At 37.7% G+C, this 26952-nt stretch overlaps 1 protein-coding gene across 1 annotated transcript in view; it reads right to left on the reverse strand.

Annotated features, from left to right (window-relative positions):
• Nucleotides 1–6130: 6130 nt before the first annotated feature.
• Nucleotides 6131–26952, reverse strand: part of LOC132125125 (large neutral amino acids transporter small subunit 1-like) — a 42639-nt gene continuing 21817 nt past the window's right edge. Inside the window, exons 8-10 of the mRNA XM_059536364.1 lie at nt 26748–26897; nt 25186–25363; nt 6131–6403 (exon numbers count right to left, since the gene is read on the reverse strand). Of these exons, the coding sequence (XP_059392347.1) occupies nt 6348–6403; nt 25186–25363; nt 26748–26897 (384 nt within the window). The 3' untranslated portion in view covers nt 6131–6347. The remainder of the gene's footprint in view (nt 6404–25185; nt 25364–26747; nt 26898–26952) is intronic.

Consider the following 26952-nt stretch of genomic DNA (forward strand, 5'->3'; position numbering starts at 1 on the left):
TAACCGTGTAAAGACGTGTGCTTTATAATAGCAAGAAATACATTTAAAACAAATTACACATTTCTATGTTGTCACTGTGTAGTAAGATATATCCTGGTGCATCACACATAAGGGAACGATTATGAACATTTTTTAGACCTGCGAAAAACTAAACGAGTTTTGGGATACTGTACATGAGTTCTCTGTGATGGTTCTAGGGAAGAAATATCAGAAAAATCTTTTAATATATCTTTTTTTGGAGTGGACTTTAATGAAATATCATACCCTTTATTTATCAAAAGGGTAGGTTTGATTTCTTACGTATCTAAGAAATGTATTCTAATAAACTGGAAAAGGGAACACTCTTCAACATTTGAATTATTAAAACATTTCATAAAGGGAACACTGCACATGAAACATTCAACATACAGTTCAAAAAACAAAACCCACATCTTTTTATAGACCTGGAATATTTTACGGACCTATTATGAACCCTTATATACTTAATATCCATTGCTATCACACTGCCCATCAAATGTGCTGTCATTGGATCTCAGTGTTAATTTGATAACACAAATTGGATTTGATGATGTATGATTTTGTATACTCTGATGCTACTTAATGGAGAATTCTTTTTTGTTTTTAATTTAAATAGTTTTAATTGTTGTTATATTGTAAAATGATGAATAAATAATAATAAATGAATTAATTTAAAAAAGAAACATATCTGTGTATTTTAATTAACCTTTTATTTTATTTGGCCTTGGTTGGTAAATATGCCATGTTGTCCCTTTCAACTTTTTCTAACATAAATGACAGAAAAAGGAAAAAAACAACAACATAAAGGACAGAAAAGTCTGTGTTGCCAAGCACATGACCACCCAAATCTTGCTTCCAGTCACCTGACTGCCACTGTGAAGGTGGAATCGTGACCTTGAGTGAGAGACTTGTCTAATTCTGTGAGTGCTATTGTGTGTGTATGCACATGAGTGTGTGAGCCTGCCTGCCTCCAGACTTCCAGTCACACGTCTCACTCCGACACCTTTTGACCTCTGTCTCTCTGCCCCTTGCAATCCTGGCCTCCTGTTGTTTTCTATTCAGCTTGTGCGCTTTCCATAAAAACAAGTGGTGCAGAAGCACACCAGGCCTGCCAGGAGTGATTTCTCTGGTTCGTTTGTTGCATTTGAAAAGGAAAGACTTATTCATGTAAAAGCATTGATATGATTGGCTAACTTCCCAATACCAGCATATATCACACTGTTGTTTATCAGGAACTTGCAAAAACATAAATAGGCTAACTTAATTATCATTATATTTCTCTTCCAACCTTCATATCTACTATAATGTTAAAAGCTAATATTGCCCCTTCATTGGCCCCATCTGCACTGCTTAAAAAAAATCTGGTCTTGGTGTCAGGAAACACTTGTGATTTGACATAAGTGTTCACTGTGACGTAAATCTTGGAGAACATGGGGTTCTGTGTGCGAATTAACCTGCATTACCAGAGAAAACAGATCCGGTTCTCCATCCTGATATCAGCTGCACAAAAGGCTTCTGTATTAGAGTCGTGATCACAGCGATGCCTGGGATATAAAGAAATGAGATGAGATTGGAAACTCACCGTAATGAAAAATTGAACACGATGGCAACAAATGATTTTATCTTGGAACCGGTGATTTGCCTGTTGCCAAGAGACTAAAGCAACAGAGTTGATTCTCTTAGATAAACACACCATGTCAATAACAGAGACAGCAGCAACAATATCTTTTTTATCAGAAGACTATTCATTTAGTATGAAGGTGAGAATTTAAATAGGGTGACATATGATGTTTTGGTCTTCTACTCAGCTTTGCCATCACAGGAATAAACTACTTTTTTTTAAAAAATATATTAAAACAGATAGCAGTTATTTAAAATTGTAATAATATTTCAAAATATTACTGGTTTAACTATATTTTAGATCAAATAAATGACGGCTTGGTGAGCATTGTTTTTGAGCGAGATGATTAATTTGATTGTGATTGGCTCGTAACCTTCTTGTAAGCAGACAGTCCTTGATTTTATTTTAGGAGATCAACCCTCTTCTTTGCCTCAGGCAGACTGACGTAGCTCTGATCATGTGCAAAACACTGAACCCCTGTGACCAATAGATAAAGTGCACAGAAAAAATCTACCTTGTCTTTCTCCTGCAATTTGAGGTCGAAATTTCCATCAGCTTGCCATGTTAGAAAACATCCCCCGTTGCATTTAATTAACAGAAGCTGTTAATTTTACTTCTAATTAGGACAACTTCATTGTTTCTCTAATCTATTTTTTTCTCTCCACCATTTCATAGAAATGATGAAAACTGAAAAGGCCCGCAGTACAGACTCATCTGTCAAGCATCACAGTTGTCAGTTGACTCTTCTGTTATGCCAACACATGTCTTTTCACTTGAGGCCTGCAGTCAGGAGGAGGTCAGTCAGTGTCTACATGTTACATTTAACAGTAAAGTATGAGGATCCTCTGCTGAGTAGGTTTGTGTGTCAGGTACTCGAAGAGTTATTACTCATACACAGCGACACAAGCTGAGTTTAAAGACAAGTCTCATGCCTTGAAACTTAACAAGTCTGCTGATCTTCATTAGCACTGATACTTTTAGGGTGCTTGTTAAAACAATTCGCAATTAAGTTTGTAATTAAGTTCATTAGCTAATTTTCTGAAAGTAAACAGTAGAACTTTTATCTAACATTCTACTTTCCACAAGAAATTGTTTAAAATAATGTAAACTTTTATTTTATTCTATATATTAAGTGGGCTTCCTTTATGTTGAAATCATATGACCATTACCCCTTGAGTCTAGATTATATATTGTTTATTCATTGCTTAGAATGACTACAGTCGTAGTCATTTCTATACAGTTTTATTATTATTAGGCTATTACACCACTGGACTTTTTTTGTACGTGTGATTTTAGTTTATTATTTTTCAATGTTCTTTCAATGCCACCTGGTGCCAGTAACGATGGGGAAAATTCTTATTTTACTTTTAAATAGCTGAATTAGTGCTTTTCACGCTTTATCACTGAAGCGTTTGATCTGCTTTTTAACCAAATAACACTAATGTTGGTAATATAACAAATAAAAGCGTAGTCAAATGACACTGGCTAATCTTTTCCTCACAACTCACATGACACGAGAGCTTTCCTTAGGCCCCAGCAGCTGATGCGAGACCGAGCTTTTAAGAATATCCTTAGGAGAGAAATGGCTTTTAGGTCAGTTTTTCCAAAGTCTAACTTGCATGAGCCCATTTAAGTCACGAGCCACAGGAATTCATGACTGAGGAACTTTGCTTGAGGGAATACTGCGGCCTGTCTGTGGGAATCTCCTTGCATATAATAATATAAAATAATGTTTAAAAAAAAATAATAATAATTATGTATCTTAATAATTGTAACTATTTATAATTTGACTATATAATGCATTATAAATGATCATTTAAATAGTTTTTAGTCACCCCTTTATATAAGTTGTTTTGATGAGTGTATTTACTATTAACTTATTAACTAATTTAGGTATCTTCATATTTCTGCTATATCAGTGCTAACAAAATAAGCTGATCTTATAAAAAACACACAAGTTCTCGTGTTTTGAATGAATTCATGTTTTATTTCTTTGAATACTCAACAATGTCCTTCAACAAAATAAAAATCACAGAACAATGAATTATTTAATTTCTAACCATTAACCATTACTAGAAACTGCTCAATTTGTAGTTGTATTTGATTGGACATCACAGAGAAGACAGGACAAATGGTTGGCAACAGAATACTTCCAACTGTTCAGAGTACTATAAACAGTGCAGATGACTGATTCGAGATCAGCTGAATACGGCATCACACAAGAAAACAGTTTTCTCTCAAATGATCTTCAAAATGAACTGATGAGACTTTTGCATGCTTGTAAAGATGTTGTTGGGTCTAAAATGTAATCATACGTGCTAGTTTATAAATGCAAAATATGGTGTTTATAGAAACAAAAGTTTAAAGTTTAAAGAAACTGTTTAGTGGACAATTTTATTAGGAGAATATAAGCATACACATAAGAGTTACGTTTTTTTTCTTTAAAGTATTTAATGAAGACATCATTGATACCAAAAGATCTGCGATGAGCAAATATAATTCATATGTCAAAAAATTGTGAAACGTAGTGTCACTGCGATGTCTTCTGTTTTCATGGGGCAGATGTCAGTGCAGGCAGACTCAGCTCATCTGCAGTTATTTTTATATTAAAGGGATAGTTCACCCAAAAATGAACAGTTGATGTTTATCTGCTCACCCCCAGGGCATCCAAGATGGAGGTGACTGTTTCTTCAGTAGAACACAAACTGAGATCTTTAATTCAAACCATTGCAGTCTGTCAGTTTTATAATGGAGGTGAATGGGAATCACGGTCGGCTAAAACCATTATAAGACTGACAGACTACAACGGTTTGGGTTAAAAATCTCAGTTTGTGTTCTACTGAAGAAACAAAGTCACCTACATCTTGGATGCCCTGGAGGTAATCAGATAAACATCAAATTTTCATTTTTGGGTGAAATATCCCTTTAATGGGCACAAATGGAAACTACGCCAAGCCATCAGTTACAAAATACATTTACAGATTCACAAAAAACTCTAAAAATAATAAATAAATACATACAAGTACATTTCTACATAACTATTTAAATTAGATGAAATGATCTTGTTGGCTTGAGTGTTAGTCATACTGCTGAAATTCTCTAAATAATACAAAGTTCATTAACTAAACTATAAACATAACAAAAACATAAACTATAAAAACTAACATAAGCAATGAAAAAATTTCTTTTTCATTTCAGATCTACAGAGTCCTTCTATCCAGAAGCCTCAGAAATGTTTCTGTTATAATAATAACCAAAGGACAACTTCCATTTTGTCCTAAAATAACTCCCCACTCCATCACCAAAAACACCCCTAGTGTTTGTCTCACCACTTTTTAACGGAAAATGTGCGATTTCTCCCACACATACAGCTGATTTTGGTCCAGTATAGGAACAAATTGAATTTAATCAAAACTAAGATGACGCAAAAAAAACAACGTACAGTAAAACTTAAACAATGATATCGCATTTTCCCAGCAAATTCATTCTGAATTTTTAAATTCGCAGTCTGATGACGCACTAAAATCTCTTCTGTAGGCGTATTTTTTAGGATACCTTGATGGTACAATAAAAAAAGACGTAGTAACTGACAAACCATGCAAATACAACAACAACAAACTGTTTTAAATGATGACTTTCTTTTAAAAGTTCGCAACTACCAAGCAACCTTTTCTTTGTTTAAATAATTGCAAAATTCATTGGAAACAAAATAAAAACTGTGGTCCAGTGTTAAGTACTTTACATATATTTGCATAACAGATGGAGAAAAGAGATGCTAAACATTAAAAATAAAAAAAGGAAAACAGCGCTTCATCTTTTGTACTTCACAAAATCATATTTAGGCATAAAAATATACAGCTAGGTCTATGAATGTAATGTCCTGTATGAGGTAAGCAGCACGGCTATATGTATTCTGATGAATTTTTGAACACTGTACGCCTATGCCTTCTGTAATATTCAATTAGAGGACCATGACCAAACAAAAAGGAGATTCCTTGAAATTCTTAGTGACAATAAAAAAAAAAAAAAACTGCATTAAGCTATCAAAAATAAATCTGTTGACGTATAAAGTCTTATCAAGTCAATCTCGAAAAATAATACAATTCTACACTGACAGACAAAGGCACAGCAAACTGGTCATATCTGCTGTAGAAAAAGCGATGCATAATAGGACATTCTGTTATCCAAGATGCAAATTTATCAGTAAGCTGGGAATCACTGTTCTGGTTGCTGAGAGAGACAATGGCACCTCTCCACTAGTACAGCACGGTACGCACTCTTCCTCTCATACTGTACATTCTGAAATAAAAGCTAAAAACACAATGGAGGAAGCAAAAAAACAAAAAAAACAAAAAAACAAAAACAAATAAAGACTTAAGTAAAGGGATGACCAAGTTATATGACACATATCTCCGGTACTTTTAAAAATTATATATATATATATATATATATATATATATATATATATATATATATAATAAAATAAATTGTATACAGTATAATACATTTGATTGAGGAAGGACTGGCAAAATCTACATCTCAACCAAAATGCTCCTGTGACCTGATGTTGTCTGGTTTCTTATGTGGTAATTCATATAGATTTAGATAACACAAGAGGAGGTGAGGCAGTCGAGGAATACAGTAAAGGGGGACTGAGGTTGGTACGAGGAGACTTGTACGTGGAAGAGGCAGTGGTCACTTTTGGTCTTCAGGACTCCTGAGGTACCACTTCCATCAGCTTCTGGCATGTCGCCGTGGCAGAGACTGGACAGAAAATTGAACAACAAAAAAAAAATATATATAAAAAAACTTTACACAAGAGTTATGAAGGTGAACATCTTAAACTCAGTCAATTCGCTATACATAAAGTGAAAGTAGAAATGAAATGACAGAACTTTCAAAATCTGATGCCGAATAATTGATTTTTTGACAATATCTCTGGCTATCATTGATACAATATCATCTTCCTTCGACACAACCCAGTGGAGGTTATCTTAGGCCCATCTGCTATGGCAATGGGCAGACAGCACGGTGCCTGTTACGTCATTTGGGGTGCCTTGTTTAGCACATTGGCACTGAGAAGATTATTTTTCACACATTTTAAGCTGTTTTATTTTCTAAATGTAATAGGATTAGTCCAATGAATCGTTCAGTTTGTAATGCTGAACTGAACCGAAAACCTCGTAACGAAAGGATTCAATATGAATACATGTATCTTTACACCCCTATATATATATATATATATACAGTGGGTAAAATAAGTATTGAACATGTCACCATTTTTCTCAGTAAATATATTTCTAAAGGTGCTGTTTAACCAGACATCGGTAACAACCCAAGTAACCCATACATACAAACAAAACAAAACAAATAAGTTCAGAAATTAAGTTATGTGTAATAAAGTGGAACGGCACAGAGAAAATTATTGAGCACATTGTTACAACCCTTTGTTTAGCTTTTTCTCGTTTCTGTCTTGTTGGGTTTTGGCTGTTTAGTTGAATTTAGATTTTTGTAGTTTGGTATTTTGACCCTATTGCTTGTTATGATATGGATTTGGATTCTCCTTTTAACTCTGTTTGCATGATCTTGTAAATAGTTGTATATTATTGTAAATATAGAGGGTTGGGAGGAAGTAAGGAGTTTGACGCCATTTTATTGTATGTTTATTGTAACCTTTTTGATCTCTGTTTTGGTTATGGAGTTAGGTTAAAATATTGTACTTTTATTTTATTTTATTTTGGTTAGTGTTTAGGAAAGAGGTCTTAAACTTAATAAGTTTTCTTTATTATTTTGGCCTGGTCAACTCCTGAACAAAATTCCCTATTTGTTTTGGTGGTTGTATTTTTGTTTGGTTCAATTAAAAACCCTCAAAATAATCTCTGCTTCCTCTTTCTCTTCATGTTGTGTCCTTTACCCCTAGACAGGGCGTAACATGAATTTGGGGCTCGTCTGTCCATTCGAATGAAATTAGAAGCTTGTTCACTTGTCCGTCCGAATGAAATTGAGTATTTGTGTACTCACTGCTTTTGCAGAGTTGTGTTTTCTTGTGTTTGCCTGGTGGTTTTCATCTAGTGTGGGATGAAGCTTAGAGTTTACGATGTCGTTGAAATTTGAACTTGAAAAATTTATGATCACGCCTACAGAAAGTGAAAGTGTTGGAAGGATGACTAATCCTTAATTGCAGATTTTTTTTTGATATAGGAGTATCTTGAAATGCGCTAGAGAGGGAGATTAAGGAGGTCTTGCACAAGGAGTGGGTAAAGCAAAGGATCTTACCTGGTGAAAATGAGGTAACGGGTGTTACAATAAATCCAGTGTTTTCTGATGACTTGGAAGCTCTAGAAAAGGAGCTCAAGTCTGATGAGGACAAGCGCATAGATCCCGATAATCCCTCTTCACCAAAAGAGAAAATGCTAAGCAATCTGACTAAAGAAGTTAGATGTGGAGTTAGCCCGACAGCAGTACCAGAGTCAGCTTTTGCAGGTCCGAGCGCTGAAGCTTGAGACAAAAACAGACATCCGGCTCAAAGAGCTGGAAAATGAGCAAAAGTCTGGTCAAACACGGCATTCTTCTTCTCCTGGATTGCAGGGAAATGCTATTCCTGTGCAGGCTGTTACTTCATCACCTCTTCCCGCTGAATCTTATACTTCACCAGTGAGTTAAACAGAATTTGATATTTACAGACAAATTTCGTTAGATCCTGCATTTAGAGAAAGTGAAGTTGATACTTATTGTACTGTTTCCGAACATATCACTGCTACTTTGCAGTGGCCCAAGAATATTTGGCCTTTACTTTTACAGTGTAAACTAGTGGGTAAAGCGCAGGAGGTATGTTCGGCATTGACTTTAGAACAAATTCTAGATTACGATGTAATGAAGTCCTCTGTGTTAAGAGATCATGAGCTTTTTCCAGAAGCCTATCGACAAATTTAGAAAGCATATGAAAACTTCCAGCCAAACTTTTGTTGAATTTGGCAGAGAAAAGACTATTCTGTTTGAGAAGTGGTGTGCAGTAAGTAAAATCAGCACGTTTGAACAACTTAAGGAGTTAATCCTCGTAGAGGAGTTTAAGAATTGCAAGTCTGAAAAGATAGTAGTTCATTTAAATGAGCAAAAGGTGACATCACTCGCTGAAGCAGCCATCTTCGCAGATGAATTTGTGCTTACACAGAAAATTGTGTTTTCTCCTTTATCCCCTACAGGGTCCTGATTCTCATGAGTGTTTTTACTGTCATGAGAAGGGTCATTTGATTGCTTTATGTCCTACGTTACAACATAAGAAACAGAGGAAAACACAGGCCGCACATAAAAGTGTTGCTTTTGTGCGTACCCACCCTTTAGAGTCTATGCTTGCGATTGATCCCACCTTTGCACCATTTGTGTGTGATGGTACAGTCTCCTTTTTTTTTGACAGATGTACTTCCTTTTTCGACACAGTCCAGCTGTGGTTCAGATGTCCTAGTTCAAGGAATTGAACTTGGGGTAGTTAGGTTTCTTTCTGCACTCTCATCTTGTGACTGGGTTACTTAAAATAGCCGTACAATTTCAGCTGCCATTGAAGGGCATTTCACTCAACCTTGGTAATGATTTAGCCGGAAGTAAGGTCTTGTCTTCCTGAAGAAGTTGATATACCATATGTATCAAAAAGTACTGCGCTATTGACTCAGAAATTTCCTAAGGTATTTCATTCCTGTTTTCCAGCTAGTTGTGCCTAATTCTTACCGAGAAAATGTTCTACGTGTCGCTCATGACCATGAATTGTCTGGACATTTAGGGATCAAGAAAACCTATAACAATCTGTTAAGACCCTTTTTCTGGCCTGGCATGAAAGCTAGTGTGACTAAGTATTGTCGATCGTGTCATGCTTGCCAGGTTGCTGGAAAGCCTAACCAGGTTGTTGCCCCAGCACCACTAAAGCCTGTTATGGTAACGAGTGAACCTTTTGAGAAACTGGTAATAGATTGTGTTGTCCAGCCATTCGTATCTGTTAACTTTAATGTGTTCTGCTACCAGGTTTCCAGAAGCAATACCGCTATGCACCTTGAAATCTTCTACAATTGTGAAGTCCATCATTAAGTTCTGCACAACTTTTGATATGCCAAAAATAGTTCAGTCAGATCAAGGAACTAATTTCATGTCCCGTGTGTTTCGTAAGTTAATGAATGGATTTAATCTCAAACATTGTGTATCCACTGCATATCATCCACAATCACAAGGCATGTTAGAGAGGTTCCATCAAACTCTTAAAGAGTAACTAAACCCTAAACCAACTTTTTTTAGTTAATGATCTATAAGAATGGGGCTTTATTAGTGCTGTTCATTGATTCGAGTAACTTTTTTGACATTTGAGTATAAAGTGTTTTAATTCTACAATATATGGTGTAAAAACGTCTGAGTGCTGCCCTCTTCAGGTTGAACGGTGGCTACTGCAGTTGATTTTTCCTATTGGATGTTGCGGTGGCAAGTGGCGTAAGCGGTGGCAGGTGACGTAAGCAGATTCCAGCTCACCACGCCCCTTGGTACGAGCTACCACGCTCTTGGCAGTATAAAACCATCAAAATCACTGTAGTGAGTCAGGAGCTGGAATTTGCAAGTATTGATAATGACCAGTATAGTCTATTATAGCATCTATTTAGCATAGCAATTATATAGTTATTTAGATCTTCAAGTTAGCATAGATTTATCTGTGTGTTGCTAGTTGCGACAGCACTGCTGGACTGCATAGTTTACCAGCAGACTTTAAAATTAGGAGCCAGTGGTTGCATGCACTTGGCCTGGAAGACCGCAAGTTCCCGCCTAGAGCTCGAGTGTGCAAACTGCATTTTACACGGGATTGCTTCTCCAACGCAATGGAGGTGGAAATGGGCTTCTCCACACAGCTCGCGCTGAAAAGCGACGCGGTGCGGGAGTTAAGACCGCAGTTTGAGCCAGCGGCTCGATTTGATATGAACAGACACCTCGACATCCTCCACTTCAGGTGAAAGTGGGGGAGAAAAGTCCTCTACTTCAAATGATCGCTCTGTTGCAAAGCTACTTGCGTCACTACAGTCACTCTCTATTTTAGCGTCTCTGACAGCAGCTGTCAATCAATCCGTCACTGCGGCTCTCAGGTTCACGCCGCACTCGCTCAGCCCCGCCCTAGGTTCATCCCCTCTATCTCCACTGTGATCTGCCCACTTTTCAGCATTTTTCAAATGTTGTCAGTGGGAGGAGTCAGGCTCTGAGCAGGGGTTTAGTTACACTTTAAGTCTATGCTTCAAACTTACTGTCTTGAACATGAAAAGGATTGGGATGAAGAGGTTCCCCTTTTGTGTTTGCTGTCAAAAAATACTGTCCAGGAATCCCTTGGATTCAGCCCAGCTGAGTTGGTCTTTGGACATTCTCCTCGTGGTCCATTAAAGATGTTGCAAGAACAACTTCTTTCTCTGGATAATGTTATATCTCTGGATATAACATTATCCAGAGAAACAAATGTTAATGATAAATCCCCCGTTATGTTTGTACTGGCTACTGTATACAGGCCACCAGGGCACCATACAGACTTTATTAAAGAGTTTGGTGATTTTACATCCGAGTTAGTTCTGGCTGCAGATAAAGTTTTAATAGTTGGTGATTTTAATATCCATGTTGATAATGAAAAAGATGCATTGGGATCAGCATTTATAGACATTCTGAACTCTATTGGTGTTAGACAACGCGTTTCAGGACCTACTCATTGTCGAAATCATACTCTAGATTTAATACTGTCACATGGAATTGATGTTGATGGTGTTGAAATTATTCAGCCAAGTGATGATATCTCAGATCATTATTTAGTTCTGAGCAAACTTTATTTAGCCAAAATTGCAAATTCTACTTCTTGTTACAAGTATGGAAGAACCATCACTTCTACCACAAAAGACTGCTTCTTAAGTTATCTTCCTGATGTATCCAAATTCCTTAGCATATCCTAAACCTCAGAACAACTTGATGATGTAACAAAAACTATGGACTCTCTCTTTTCTAGCACTTTAAATAAAGTTGCTCCTTTACGCTTAAGGAAGGTTAAGGAAAACAGTTTGACACCATGGTATAATGAGCATACTCACACCCTAAAGAGAGCAGCCCGAAAAATGGAGCGCAGCTGGAGGAAAACAAAACTAGAGGTATTTCGTATTGCTTTGCGGGAAAGTAACATATCCTACAGAAAAGCATTAAAAACTGCTAGATCCGATTACTTTTCTTCTCTTTTAGACGAAAACAAACATAACCCCAGGTATTTATTCAATACAGTGGCTAAATTAACGAAAAATAAAGCCTCGACAAGTGTTGACATTTCCCAACACCACAGCAGTAATGACTTTATGAACTACTTTACTTCTAAAACCGATACTATTAGAGATAAAATTGCAACCATTCAGCCGTCAGCTACAGTATCACATCAGACAGTGCACTATAGACCCCCTGAGGAACAGTTCCACTCATTCTCTACTATAGGAGAGGAAGAATTGTATAAACTTGTTAAATCATCTAAACCAACAACATGTATGTTAGACCCTATACCATCTAAGCTCCTAAAAGAGGTGCTTCCAGAAGTCATAGATCCTCTTCTGACTATTATTAATTCCTCATTGTCATTAGGATATGTCCCCAAAACCTTCAAACTGGCTGTTATTAAGCCTCTCATCAAAAAACCACAACTTGACCCCAAAGAACTAGTTAATTATAGACCAATCTCGAATCTCCCTTTTCTGTCCAAGATAATAGAAAAGGTGGTATCCTCACAATTATATTCTTTCTTAGAGAAAAATGGTATATGTGAGGATTTCCAGTCAGGATTTAGACCGTATCATAGTACTGAGACTGCTCTCCTTAGAGTTACAAATGATCTGCTCTTATCATCTGATCGTGGGTGTATCTCTCTATTAGTTTTATTGGATCTTAGTGCTGCGTTTGACACAATTGACCACAACATTCTTTTGCATAGACTTGAACACTTTGTTGGCCTTAATGGAAGTGCATTAGCATGGTTTAAATCGTACTTATATGACCGCCATCAGTTCGTAGCAGTGAATGAAGATGTATCCTATCGATCACAAGTGCAGTATGGAGTACCTCAAGGCTCAGTACTAGGGCCGCTACTCTTCACGCTTTATATGTTACCCTTGGGAGATATCATCAGGAAACATGGTGTTAGCTTTCACTGTTATGCTGATGATACTCAGCTCTATATTTCTTCGCGGCCCGGTGAAAGACACCAATTTGAAAAACTAATGGATTGCATAGTCGATATAAAAAACTGGATGACGAGTAATTTCTTACTGCTAAATTCTGAAAAAACAGAGGTGTTAATTATAGGACCTAAAAACTCCGCTTGTAATAACCTAGAACACTGACTAAGACTTGATGGTTGCTCTGTCAATTCTTCGTCATCAGTTAGGAACCTAGGTGTGCTATTTGATCGCAATCTTTCCTTAGAAAGCCACGTTTCTAGCATTTGTAAAACTGCATTTTTCAATCTCAAAAATATATCTAAATTATGGCCTATGCTCTCAATGTCAAATGCAGAAATGTTAATCCATGCATTTATGACCTCAAGGATAGATTATTGTAATGCTTTATTGGGTGGTTGTTCTGCACGCTTAGTAAACAAACTACAACTAGTCCAAAATGCAGCAGCAAGAGTTCTTACTAGAACCAGGAATTATGACCATATTAGCCGAGTCCTGTCAACAATGCACTGGCTCCCTATCAAACATCGTATAGATTTTAAAATATTGCTTATTACTTATAAAGCCCTGAATGGTTTAGCACCTCAGTATTTGAATGAGCTCCTTTTACATTATAATCCTCTACGTCCGCTACGTTCTCAAAACTCAGGCAATTTGATAATACCTAGAATATCAAAATCAACTGCGGGCGGCAGATCCTTTTCCTATTTGGCGCCTAAACTCTGTAATAACCTACCTAACATTGTTCGGGAGGCAGACACACTCTTGCAGTTTAAATCTAGATTAAAGACCCATCTCTTTAACCTGGCATACACATAACATACTAATATGCTTTTAATATCCAAATCCGTTAAAGGATTTTTAGGCTGCATTAATTAGGTAAACCGGAACCGGAAACACTTCCCCGGAAACTGTTCCGAGGTCACCATGGCCACCAGATCCAGTCTGTGTCCAGATCAGAGGGTCACTGCAGTCACCCGGATCCAGTACGTATCCAGACCAGATGGTGGATCAGCACCTAGAAAGGACCTCTACTGCCCTGAAAGACAACGGAAACCAGGACAACTAGAGCCCCAGATACAGATCCCCTGTAAAGACCTTGTCTCAGAGGAGCACCAGGACAAGACCACAGGAAACAGATGATTCTTCTGCACAATCTGACTTTGCTGCAGCCTGGAATTGAACTAATGGTTTCGTCTGGTCAGAGGAGAACTGACCCCCCAACTGAGCCTGGTTTCTCCCAAGGTTTTTTTCTCCATTCTGTCACCAATGGAGTTTCGGTTCCTTGCCGCTGTCGCCTCTGGCTTGCTTAGTTGGGGACACTTCATCTACAGCGATATCGTTGACTTGATTGCAAATAAATGCACAGACACTATTTAACTGAACAGAGATGACATAACTGAATCCAATGATGAACTGCCTTTAACTATCATTTTGCATTATTGACACTGTTTTCCTAATGAATGTTGTTCAGTTGCTTTGACGCAATGTATTTTGTTTAAAGCGCTATATAAATAAAGGTGACTTTGACTTTGACTCAAAGTCACTCAGTTACAGAACAGAATGTGTTGGATCATGTGAGTTATTTCCATGAAAGATTTCGTTCTGTCTGGAAGTTGGCATGGCAGAGCTTAGAAAGTTCACAGTCTCAAATGAAAAGTAGATATGATAAAAGCACTGTTCAACGCTCATTTGAGGCTGGTGATGAAGTTCTTGTATTACTGCCTTCACCTGGGTCAACTATACAAGCTAAATTTGCAGGTCCATATGTGATTGAGGAATAGTTAAGTGATGCTGACTATGTGGTAAAAACCCCTGAAAGGAAAAGGAAAGAGACGGTATGTCATATTAACATGGTAAAACTGTTTGTTTTTCGTCCAAAGCCTGAATGCACAGTTCCACTTCCTGTTATTGTATCTGTGAGTGTAGTCTCCTCTGACTATTCACCTAGTGTAGATGATCTACGAACTGGAAGTGCCTGTTTGTCTGACATTTTTTCAGAAAAATTCTGAAACCCTTTCGCTAATCCGTTAAAAACTCTCTTACTTATCTAGTTCATCTCAAAAGGAACTAATGCAGTTGATTGGAACGTATTCTTCACTGTTTTCTGATGTGCCCACTGTAACAAATGTGTTTGTTTTCTGATGTGCCCACTGTAACAAAGGTGTTGGAGCACGATATTGATGATGGTGATCATCGTCCTGTTAAGCAAAATGCTTATCGTATCAATCCAGTAAAGCATGAGATCATGCAGAAGGAAACGCAGTACTTGATTTAGAATTGCTTAGCTGTGCCAAGTTCAAGTCCCTGGTGTTCCCCATGCCTTTTAGTTCCTAAGCCAGATGGAACGTCACGCTCCTGCACAGATTACCGAAAAGTTAATCAGTTGACTAAATCAGACTCATTTCCTCATCCTAGAATAGATGATTGTGTTGACCGCATTGGTCAGGCCAAATTTGTGACAAAGCTAGTCGCTAGCTAGCTAGCTTTCGCTACTCCAGATGTTTTCCTGCAATACAAGGTTCTTCCCTGTGGCCTGAAAAGTGATCCTGCCTCTTTCCAGCGATTAATGAGTAAGGTGCGGTCTAATGTAAAAAATTGTGATCCCTAACTTGATGACGTCGTTTGTTACTTTGATACATGGGAAAGTCATTTAAAGACTCTAAAGGAAGTCTTCTCTAGGTTCCAAGAAGCTAATCTCACCCTCAACTTAACAAAATGTGATTTCTGTTATGCCAAGGTCACCTAATTAGGTAAGGAGGTCGGTTATGGTATGGTTCGACCAGTGGCATCTAAAGTTCGTGCCATCATGGTTTTCCCCTCTCCTAAAAGAGAACTCCAGCATTTTCTTGGCATGGTCGGTTATTAAAGAAAATTCTGTAAAAAATTCTCATATGTAGCAAAGCCTCTCACTGATGGTCTTTGAAAAGATGTTTCTTTTGTTTGGAGTCCTAATTGTCAAATTGCTTTTGATTCACTAAAATATTTGTTGTGTAGTTCTCCTGTCCTAGCTGCTCCAGATTGCACCAAACCATACAAACTTGGAAGTCGATGCCAGTGGAACAGGTGCTGGTGCTGTCCTTCTACAAGAGGATGATCATGGGATTGACAACCCTGTATGCTTTTACTAAAGAAATTCAATCGACACCAGTTAAATTATAGAACTACAGTCATGGCCAAAAGTTTTGAGAATTACATAAATATTGGAAATTGGAAAAGTTGCTGCTTAAATTTTTATAATAGCAATTTGCATATACTCCAGAATGTTATGAAGAGTGATCAGATGAATTGCATAGTCCTTCTTTGCCATGAAAATTAACTTAATCCCAAAAAGACCTTTCCACTGCATTTCATTGCTGTCATTAAAAGGCCTGCTGAGATCATTTCAGTAATCGTCTTGTTAACTCAGGTGAGAATGTTGATGAGCACAAGGCTGGAGATCATTATGTCAGGCTGATTGGGTTAGAATGACAGACTTGACATGTTAAAAGGAGGGTGATGCTTGAAATCATTGTTTTTCCATTGTTAACCATGGTGACCTGCAAAGAAACGCGTGCAGCCATCATTGCGTTGCATAAAAATTGCTTCACAGGCAAGGATATTGTGGCTACTAAGATTGCACCTAAATCAACAATTTATAGGATCATCAAGAACTTCAAGGAAAGAGGTTCAATTCTTCTAAAGAAGGCTTCAGGGCGTCCAAGAAAGTCCAGCAAGCGCCAGGATCGTCTCCTAAAGAGGATTCAGCTGCGGGATCGGAGTGCCACCGGTGCAGAGCTTCCTCAGGAATGGCAGCAGGCAGGTGTGAGCGCATCTGCACGCACTTTTGGAAGATGGCCTGGTGTCAAGAAGGGCAGCAAATAAGCCTTTTCTCTCCAAAAAAAACATCAGGGACAGATTGATCTTCTGCAGAAAGTATAGTGAATGGACTGCTGAGGACTGGGGCAAAGTCATATTCTCCGATGAAGCCCCTTTGCGATTGTTTGGGGCATCTGGAAAAAGGCTTGTCCGGAGAAGAAAAGGTGAGCGCTACCATCAGTCCTGTGTCATGCCAACAGTAAAGCATCCTGACACCATTCACATGTGGGGTTGCTTCTCATCCAAGGGAGTGGGCTCACTCACAATTCTGCCCAAAAACACAGCCATGAATAAAGAATGATACCAAGACACCCTCCAACAGCAACTTCTTCCAACAATCCAACAACAGTTTGGTGAAGAACAATGCATTTTCCAGCACGATGGAGCACCGTGCCATAAGGCAAAAGTGATAACTAAGTGGCTCGGGGACCAGAATGTTGAAATTTTGGGTCCATGGCCTGGAAACTCCCCAGATCTTAATCCCATTGAGAACTTGTGGTCAATCCTCAAGAGGCGAGTGGACAAACAAAAACCCACTAATTCTGACAAACTCCAAGAAGTTATTATGAAAGAATGGGTTGCTATCAGTCAGGATTTGGCCCAGAAGTTGATTGAGAGCATGACCAGTCGAATTGCAGAGGTCCTGAAAAAGAAGGGCCAACACTGCAAACACTGACTCTTTGCATAAATGTCATGTAATTGTCGATAAAAGCCTTTAAAACGTATGAAGTGCTTGTAATTATATTTCAGTACATCACAGAAACAACTGAAACAAAGACCTAAATGCAGTTTAGCAGCAAACTTTTTGAAAACTAATATTTATGTAATTCTCAAAACTTTTGGCCACGACTGTATATAAAAAGAAGCTTTAGTGGGGCGAGGCCGAAAGCCATGGGAATGGAGCAAGGCCGGTGGAAAGATTGGATATTTGTCAAAGTTTTAACTTACAAATCAGATACAAGAAAGGTGTAAATAATGTAATTGCTGATTATTTGTCATGGTGTTGTGTGTAAACCTTCTGCCACGTTTATTCTTATGTGTGGGGGTGTTACAACCCTTTGTTTTGCATTTCATAGTTTCTTTCTCTCTTTTGTTTTTGAAAGTGTTTGTGTCCAGGTAGGATGCTGATTGGCTCCTGCAGGCTAATGATTGGCCCATCTGGATTAGTGCATCAAACTTAGGCACACCTTAAAAGCCCTGATGTCACTTCCTTTCTCCAGAGCAGAGATAAGAAAAAGAGTTGTTGGGTTTTGGCTGTTTGGTTTCTTAGTTGAATTTTGATACGATTTTTGTAAGTAGGAACTGTTTGGCATTTAGACCCTATTTCTTGTTATGATGCACATTTGGATTCTCCTTTTAACTCTCTATGCCTGATCTTGTAAATAGTTGATTATTATTGTAAACATAGAGGGTTGGGAGGAAGTAAGGAGTTTGAAGCCATTTTGTTTATTGTAACCTTTTTGACCTCTGTTTTGGTTAGGGAGTTATGTTAAAATATATAAAAGTACTTTTATTTTATTTTATTTTGGTTAGGGTTTGGGAAAGAGGTCTTAAATTAAATAAGTTTTCTTTATTATTTTGGCCTGGTCAACTCCTGAAGGAAATTTCCTATTTACTATTTCCTATTTTGATGGTTGTATTTTTGTTTGGTTCAATTAAAAACCCTCAAAAGAATCCCTGCTTCTTCTTTCTCTTTTCATGTTGTGTCCTTTACCCCTAGACGGGGTGTAACAACATGAAGAAAGGGAGCTGCAAAAAGGCATGGAAAGCCAAGACACCAACTGAAATCTATTAGTAATTAGAAAGCAATCCTGCCCCTTGTCAGTGGAAATTAATATTAGTTGGTTGAATTCCAACTGATGGCCTATAAAAAGGTTTCTCATGACCAACATGTCACAAAAAACATTTCATGATGGATAAAAACAAAGAGCTCTCTCAAGAGCTTCACAACCTTTTTGTTGCAAAACATACTGATGGCATTGATTACAGAATGATTTCTATACTTCTGAATGTTCCAGTGAGCACTGCTGGGGACTTAATCCGGAAGTGGAAAGAACGTTATTTCACCATAAACCGGCCACGACCAGGTGCTCATTGCAAGATTTCTGACAGAGCAGTGAAAAGAATTATCAGAGAGAGTTTTTCAAGAGCCAAAGATCACTTGTGGGGGGCTTCAGAAAGACCTGGAATTAGCAGGTACAACTGTTTCAAAGAAAATAATAAGTACAATAAGTAATGCAGTCAACCGCTGTGGCCTGTGTGCACGCTCAACACACAAGCCTCTGTTGCTGAAGAAAAAACATGTTTAAGCCTTTTAGAAGTTTGCACCACATTTTGACAAGCCTGTGAAATACTGGGAGAATATAATCTGGTCTGATGAGACCAAAATTAAACTCTTTGGAAGCCATAATACATACCACGTTTGGAGGTCAAATGGCACTGCACATCACCCCAAAAACATCATGGTGTAGCACTGCCAAAATTCATATAACTGAAGGAAGGATGAATGGGAAAATGTACAGAGAGATTCTTGATAAAAATCTGCTGCCATCTAACATTATGATGAAACAAGGGTGAACATTCCAGCGCGACAATGATTCCAAACACCGCCAAGGAAACTCTCATTTGATTTCAGAGAAAGAAAGTAAAGGTAAAGTCGTGACATTGGCCAAGTATGGTAACCCTTACTCAGAAATGATGCTCTGCATTTAACCCATCCAAGTGCACACACACAGCAGTGACAAGTGAACAAACCGTGAACACACACCCGGAGCAGTGGGCAGTAGGGCTGTGACGGTTGCCGTAACAACCGCGTCACCGCGGTGGTCGGTTGCTACCGCGGTTGTCTACTGCCACCGGCGGTAGTGCACGCGACGTCACAAACTCTATAGCAAACATAATACAAAGTTTTGTATATAAGTGTAATAACTGTAATAGTTGCAAATTCTATGTCTATGGTAATTAACAAATTACCTCAAACTTTCCTTTAGATATGCAGATTTGAGCACAGGAAAATACAGTTTATGCATTCAGCAAATTAATTTAGTGTTGGGCGATGGATCTTGTTGGGAAAGCAAATACCGCATCACCGATCTGGAGTCATCTGCATTCATGTCACCCATCGGCGTTTGCACAAGTTCTCGTGATCGCAAACGCTGGCTGGTCAGGTTTGGTGAGGCTTTCTCCAAACTGGCCAAATACAAACGAGACAGCGATGAATAAACGATGGTAACAAGAAATATGGCAACGATTCCTATTTCAAAGAGAGCGCGTTCAGATGAAGAGTTAGGCCGGTAAACACACTGGCTGCGTGGCGTGAGCGTGGCATGTCTGCTGCGTCCCAGGAGCGTGGCGCTTTCTGTGTCTTTACACACCAGAAGCGTGCCTGACGCGGCGCGCTGCTGCTGCTGTAGGTGACATAGAGGGAGGCCGCCGACAGACCAGGATCTTGTCTTCATGACAACAATATCAACTTTTTTTAACACACCTACAACTACGCCTACTGATAAAGGACACCGTCAACAGTTTTGACGGCAAAATATACTATGTTTGACAGGTGCAATATTTGAAAATCGATAATTATTTATTTATTTTTTTAATTACATTTATATCTGAATTTATGTTAACCTATAGACTTTCAAACATCAAAATGTCATGAATTAATATGTATTTGTGTACAAAATGACATATAAACATATTTTCCTATTATATTTTGCCTGGAAACGCTTCCAACACGCGCGCATGTCCCTTGAAAGATAGGCGTCGGTTCTATTTCTAGCATGCACACGTTTTCCGCGCGCGTCTCACGCAGGCAGTCTGCAAGCTCTAACCTGTTAACATGGGAGCCGAATTAAAAACGGACACGCCACGCGGCTAGGACGCTTGCGCCACGCATCCAGTGTGTCGCCGGCCTAAGTTATTGAGCTTGCTTGGTGGCGGAAAAGTAAACCGGACGCAACACAACTGCGTTGCAACAGGTTTAGTCTGTCTAGTGTCTATACAGGACATATGAACTCTGTGTCAGTAGCCTACATCACAGACCGGACGGGGATTTATCATATCGTGTTGTGCTGCATCCAGTGTAGCATCACTGATTATAATGAGTATTTTGTCGCGCTGCGTCGCTCGCGTCCGTTAGATAGGGGGTATTTAACTTTTCTTATTTAGGCTACTTTCTTGTTTAACTGAATTATTTCTTTGATATTTATTTTAGTGTTTTGCAGGCGGCGTTCACTGACAGAAGTTTAAGTCAGCTTTAATCACCTTTTTTGGTAATTCCATGAATTAACTGACCACGACACTGCTTGCACATAGTTTATGCGCCGCCTTTTGAGCACAGGACCGTCCACGCTCGCTTAACTTGCACCTGATAATAAAGTGAAGTGGAGCGCGTGTCTGAAACGTCTCCTGTTTAGTCATTCTGTGACTGAATAAATTTTCTTCTTGTTTTGAGAAAAAGTGACAGAAGCAGCAGTTGTGTGTGGGTGGCCATCCCCGCCCCTACGTAAAATGATTTGAATACGTTAAACTGGAAAAAAATTATCGCCTTCGTTAACGAGCAAATTTTGACACCAATATATTTATACATTTATATATATATATCAGCTATATATATATATATATAATTTTTTTTTTTTTTTTCAAACACCGCGACACCGGCTAGTGGGCAGCGCCCAGAGAACAACTGGGGGTTCAGTGCCTTGCACAAGGGCACTTCATTCATGGGTACTGAGGGTGGAAGAGAGCGCTGTTCATTCACTCCCTCCCACCTACAACTCCTGCCAGCACCGAGACTCGAACTGGCGACCTTCTGGTAACTAGTCCAGCTCTCTAACCATTAGGCCACAGCTGCAGCTAGAATGGCCCAGCCAATCACCTAACTCGAATCCAATAGAAAATCTATGGAAAGAATTAAGATTAGAGTTCATAGAAGAGGTCCATGGAACCTTCAAGATCTGAAGGCTGTTTGTGTGGAAGAATGGGGAAAAATCACACCCGAGCAATGTATGCATTTAGTTTCTCTATACAGGAGGTGTCTTGAAGCTGTCATTACCAACAATGGTTTTTGCACAAATTTTTAAATACATTTCAGTAAGTGTGTTCAATACTTTTCCCCCAGGGTCATTCCATTTTATTACACAGAACTTGATTTATGAACTTATTTGTTTTGTTTTATTTGTATTTATGGATTACTTGGGTTGTTAAAGACATCTGGTGAAAATTTCGTGTCAACAGCACCTTCAGAAATATATTAAAATAATGGTGAGGTGTTAAAAAATGGTGAGGTGTTAAAAACTTATTTTACCCGCTGTATGTGTATATATATATATATATATATATATGTGTGTGTATGTATATATATATATATATATTAGTGCAGTCAAATGATTAATCACATCCAAAATAAAGGTTTTTGTGTAAATAATATATATGTGTGTACTGTGTATATTTATTATGTATATATAAATACACACACATGCATGTACATATTTTAAAAAACTATGTTATGTTTATATATTAAATATATGTATATATAATATAAATTACATGAATATAAATATCTGCCTGTTAATACATGTAAATATTTTCAATATATATATACTGTATGTGTGTGTCTTTATATATACATAATATACACAGCACACACTTTTGGATGTGATTAATTGTTGTCTAATAAATATATTATTATATTATTATTAGGGGTGCGCCGATCACGATCGGCCGATCGTTAATGCGCATCTCGTCAGTAAAGCCGGTTCTCTAATCAGTGGTAAATTCCCTCAGGTGCGTGATTTCACATAGAGCAGCTGTTACTACACAGATCCGTTGTTAACTGAGAAGATGCGCAAATAAACACTGAAAATGAACGTGGATTTGCGCAGCTTCTCAGTTAACAATGGCTCTGTGTAGTAACAGCTGCTCTATGTAAAATCACGCACCTGATGGAATTTACAGCTGATTAGAGAACCGGCTTTACTGACGAGATGCGCATAATGATCAGCTGATCGTGATCAGAGCAACCCTAATTATTATATTATATTATTATTTCTATCTTTTGCTGTATTTTCTAATATTTTTACCAGTTAAAAATGGTTTTAAGTCCGTTATTTCTATCTTTTGCTGTAGTGTGTCAGTAGGAAATATCAGTTTACATTTCCAAATATTATTTTTACCATTTATTGTAATCCAGTGAGATTTTTGTTTGCAGACATTGCCACAGTTCTTCTGGATTGAGTCTGTCTCAGTTTGTTCTGTTTCTTCATGTTATTCCAGACAGACTGGATGATGGTGAGATCTAGAGCTGAAACAACTAATCGATTTAATCGATTAAAATCGATTATTAAAATAGTTGTCAACTAATTTAGTCATCGATTAGTTGCTAAATAACTTTTATTTGCCGTAAGTGGCTCATTTCATGCTTATTTTAAATCTGCGGTGACCAAAGTGTGGCAGTAATGTGCCACCGGAGGTTTTACTCAGCCAGTACAGCAGGAGAAGTAGTGAATAGCCAATAGCTGGCCTCGTTTTATGTCACGTGCTTCCCGAACAGCTCTCTGCAGCATTCAGCGTGATGGTGGAGGCAGACGGCAGTGGAGTAAGCTCGAGAAAGAAAGAAAAAAAAGCGGAAGATAAAACTAATCGAACGAAGTCATCCAAAGTGTGGGAGTACTTTACTTTGAGCCTTCAAAAAAAAAAGAGTAACCTCTAAACTTTGCACTACTGATCTGACTTTTATATGTTCAGATTCTCCAGTACAATGTTGTTTGCAAATGTTTAGATGTTTAGTCATGAAAGCTGATAACATTGCTTTTTAACAGTTAACATTTAAAGCTTTACAAACATGTTCTGTGATCAGTTTTTCGTTTACCAGTTCATAATTCAGTCTTGCAGCCTAATTATGACTGAATGAGAGAAGTAAATGTTTAAATGTATTTGAAATGCACTTTTTTTTCTAAGTATTCACTGCTCTTTTTCACACAGCAAGTTTTTTTTGTCCATTTTTTTTCATATTTTTTCAATACATTTTTTATGATGGATTTTACTTTAAAATGTGAGTTCCATTCAGGTTTCATGCCATTGGCACTTTATTCGAATGACTGTTTACAATTTCACAGCATAAGCTATGAAGCTGTTTCCCAGGTATAAGTTGTGTGTTTACAGGAAAAAAAAATAATAATAAAATGCAATGTACTGCAATTTTATTCTGTTTTATTCTTATTCTTAGTGAAAATATGTTCTGAAAGATTACTTAATAAGCTTTGTTCGGGATGTTAAACTACTTTAGGAGCCCTAATGACTGCCATGGTAAAAACATTATTTGAAATCTCCTTGTGAAATTTGCTAGAGTACGTATGGGTCAGTGTTTTGATTGCAGAAGAGTTCGACAAAGGATTACTAGCACATAATAAAACACAACTCCAGGTATGTTTTTGATGAGGAAATGACAATGCAAAATGGTTAAAATTTCTAAAAAGTCTGTTGAATGATAAAGACTCTTTAATAATAAGTTACTTGGGGGGGGAAATGGGCAAAACAAAAATATAAGTACATAAACAGATTAATCGATTAATCGTAAAAATAATCGACAGATTAATCGATTATCAAAATAATCGTTAGTTGCAGCCCTAGTGAGATCAGATCTCTGTGTGGAGCACTGGCTATTTTCAGACTCCTTGTGCAAACAAAAATCTCACTAGATTATTACAATTAATGGCAAAAATAATGTTTAGAAATATAAACTGTTATTTCTTACTGACGCACTACAGCAAAAGACAGAAATAACTGACTTAAAACCATTTTTAGCTGGTAAAAATACTAGTGTTCTAAACATTTTGCTAGCACTTTGTGCAGGTGTGTATGTGTATGTACATATATGTGTATGTATGTATGTTTGTATATATATATATATATCAGGGATGGATTAAATTTATCAAAAGTGCCATTAAATATGTTTTGAAAAAAATGCTGATCTTTTTTTTTTTTTTTCATCTATAGAAGAAAAATGTATCATGGTTTCCACAAAAATATTATGCAGCACAACTTTTTTCAACATTGATAATAATAAGTAATGTTTCTTGAGCAGCAAATCCACATTTTTGAATAATATTTCACAATAATTAATGTTTTGTTTTTTTCTGATCATTTGTGATCAAATAAAAGCAAAATCTCATGAGCATAAGATTTTTTTCAATGTTGTTTATCAAAAAATCTAAATGAAATCTCATTGGATAAAAGGTCACCCTAATTATACTTTTTTTTTTTTATAACCAAATATAACTCTAAATCTGTCAAATTATGGAGGTTAAACGCATAGCAAATGTCCAATTTTGTCTTAAAAGCAGTGCTGTTGAATAAACTCTTCTAAGGTTTGATTTTAACAAACATCAAAACCTTTTCAGATTTCAGTTATGAAGTTTTAACTGGCTAGAACCATCTTTTTTTCCATGCTGCTAAGCAAACAAGAGGAGAGACACTCACAGATGATCTGCAAGAGCCAGTTTGGCTTGGTCTGCCACCAAACGCCAAAGAGGTACACAGGAACTCCTGTGGCGATGATTCCAAATCCTATAGCACACTCCACAGGGGTCTTCCAGATGGACACCACGATGAGGAACAGGCAGGCCAATACGAAGACAATGGGCAGCAGAATATTGACCTAGTGGACAGATAGGTGGGACAGCTTTGAAGATGTGATCAAAAGTCTATTTAAAGTACAGTCAGAAAGTATGTTTATTAAAGAACATTTACTTCACTTATGAAAGACACACAGTGCAGAAGTGTTGAGCTCAGTGTTACTCGCTCTGACAATCACCATTCTTCTCTGGCTGCTCATTTTGGTAGGACATCCTGATCTTTGATGTTTCAGTTGTGTTATGTTGTGTCTTCTCCATTTGTATACAATGGACTTCACAGAGCTCTAAGAGTGGTTCAAAGTTCTTCTATTTATAGCCTTCTCTTGCCTTTTTCCCCTTACAACTTCATCACAGAGTTCCCTGGGTAGCTTCTTGCTCTTTGTGATAGCCGGATTGATCTGGTTTTGCAGGATGGTTTCACTTGCATAGCTCGTTGACAAATGGCCTGATACTCTCCTCAAGCTTGCTCTGATCAAGACTAGCTCATTGCTAATGTCATCAAATTTCACTTCCACATTATGATTAATAGTAATGATGTCTCTGTCATTTTTGAGTAGCTTAAAGCATCCTTGCTGAATAAAAGTATTAATCTAAGAACAAAGACAATTATTTACCTCTCCCCATTCTTTTGAACTGCAGTAAATAATTAAAGGGATAGTTCCCCCAAAAATGAAAATTCTGTCATTAATTACTCACCCTCATATCATTCCAAACCCTCTTCAGAACACAAATAGGTACTTTGATGAAATTCAAGAGCTTTCTGACCCTGTATAGACAGCAACACAACTGACACGTTCAAGGCTCAGAAAGGTAGCAAGGACATTGTTAAAATAGTCCATGTGACATCAGTGGTTCAACCATAATGTTATGAAGCTTTTTGTTCACAATGAATCCAAAAATAAGGACTTAATTCTATGATTTCTCCTCTTTCGGGTCAGTATCCTCCACCATTCATGGTACTCTCAGGTCTTACGGGTTTGGAACGGCATTTTTGGGTTTTGGGTTTTCATTATTAAAAATAGTCCTATCGTCCACAGTTTAATTGATGAAACCACCTTGAATGAAACAAACAATGGACAAGCGCTAATGAGATCTAGAATGAGAGTAAGATTATGAGCAATACGCAAATGGCCTCTTTCACTCCAGTGCCTCCAAACCTCATTTGATGAACATCCCTCTGTGTCCGGCAGATGAGCGAAGGCCACTGAGTGCAGTGAGAGACTGAATGTTATGAGAGAAGTGCACAAAAGGGCCTGTGTGTTACCATTCTGTTCCTAGCTATGTCTGGGTTCAGACAGAGAACACGTATATTATGGCAGGTCACTTCTCTTGCATTTGAAAGTATGACCTTGTTCAACCTCACACAGTCTATCAGCATTTGTTAACTAGCTCCGCCCCCCGGCTCACCTTAATTGGTCTTTCTAATTCAGGTTTCTTGTAGCGTAACCACATCATGCCGAGGATGGCCATGGCGATGCAGAGCCAATTAAAGAAGCTGAAGAAGTTAATGACTGAGAAGATATCATTGGAGAAAGCGTAGAGAAGTGTCATGATACACTGTGGAAAAAAAGAAAAGAAACAGTTTTAACTGAATCTTCAGCAAATTCGTTGA

This window comes from Carassius carassius, chromosome 43 (assembly GCF_963082965.1).
Source record: "Carassius carassius chromosome 43, fCarCar2.1, whole genome shotgun sequence".
Taxonomy (NCBI): domain Eukaryota; kingdom Metazoa; phylum Chordata; class Actinopteri; order Cypriniformes; family Cyprinidae; genus Carassius; species Carassius carassius.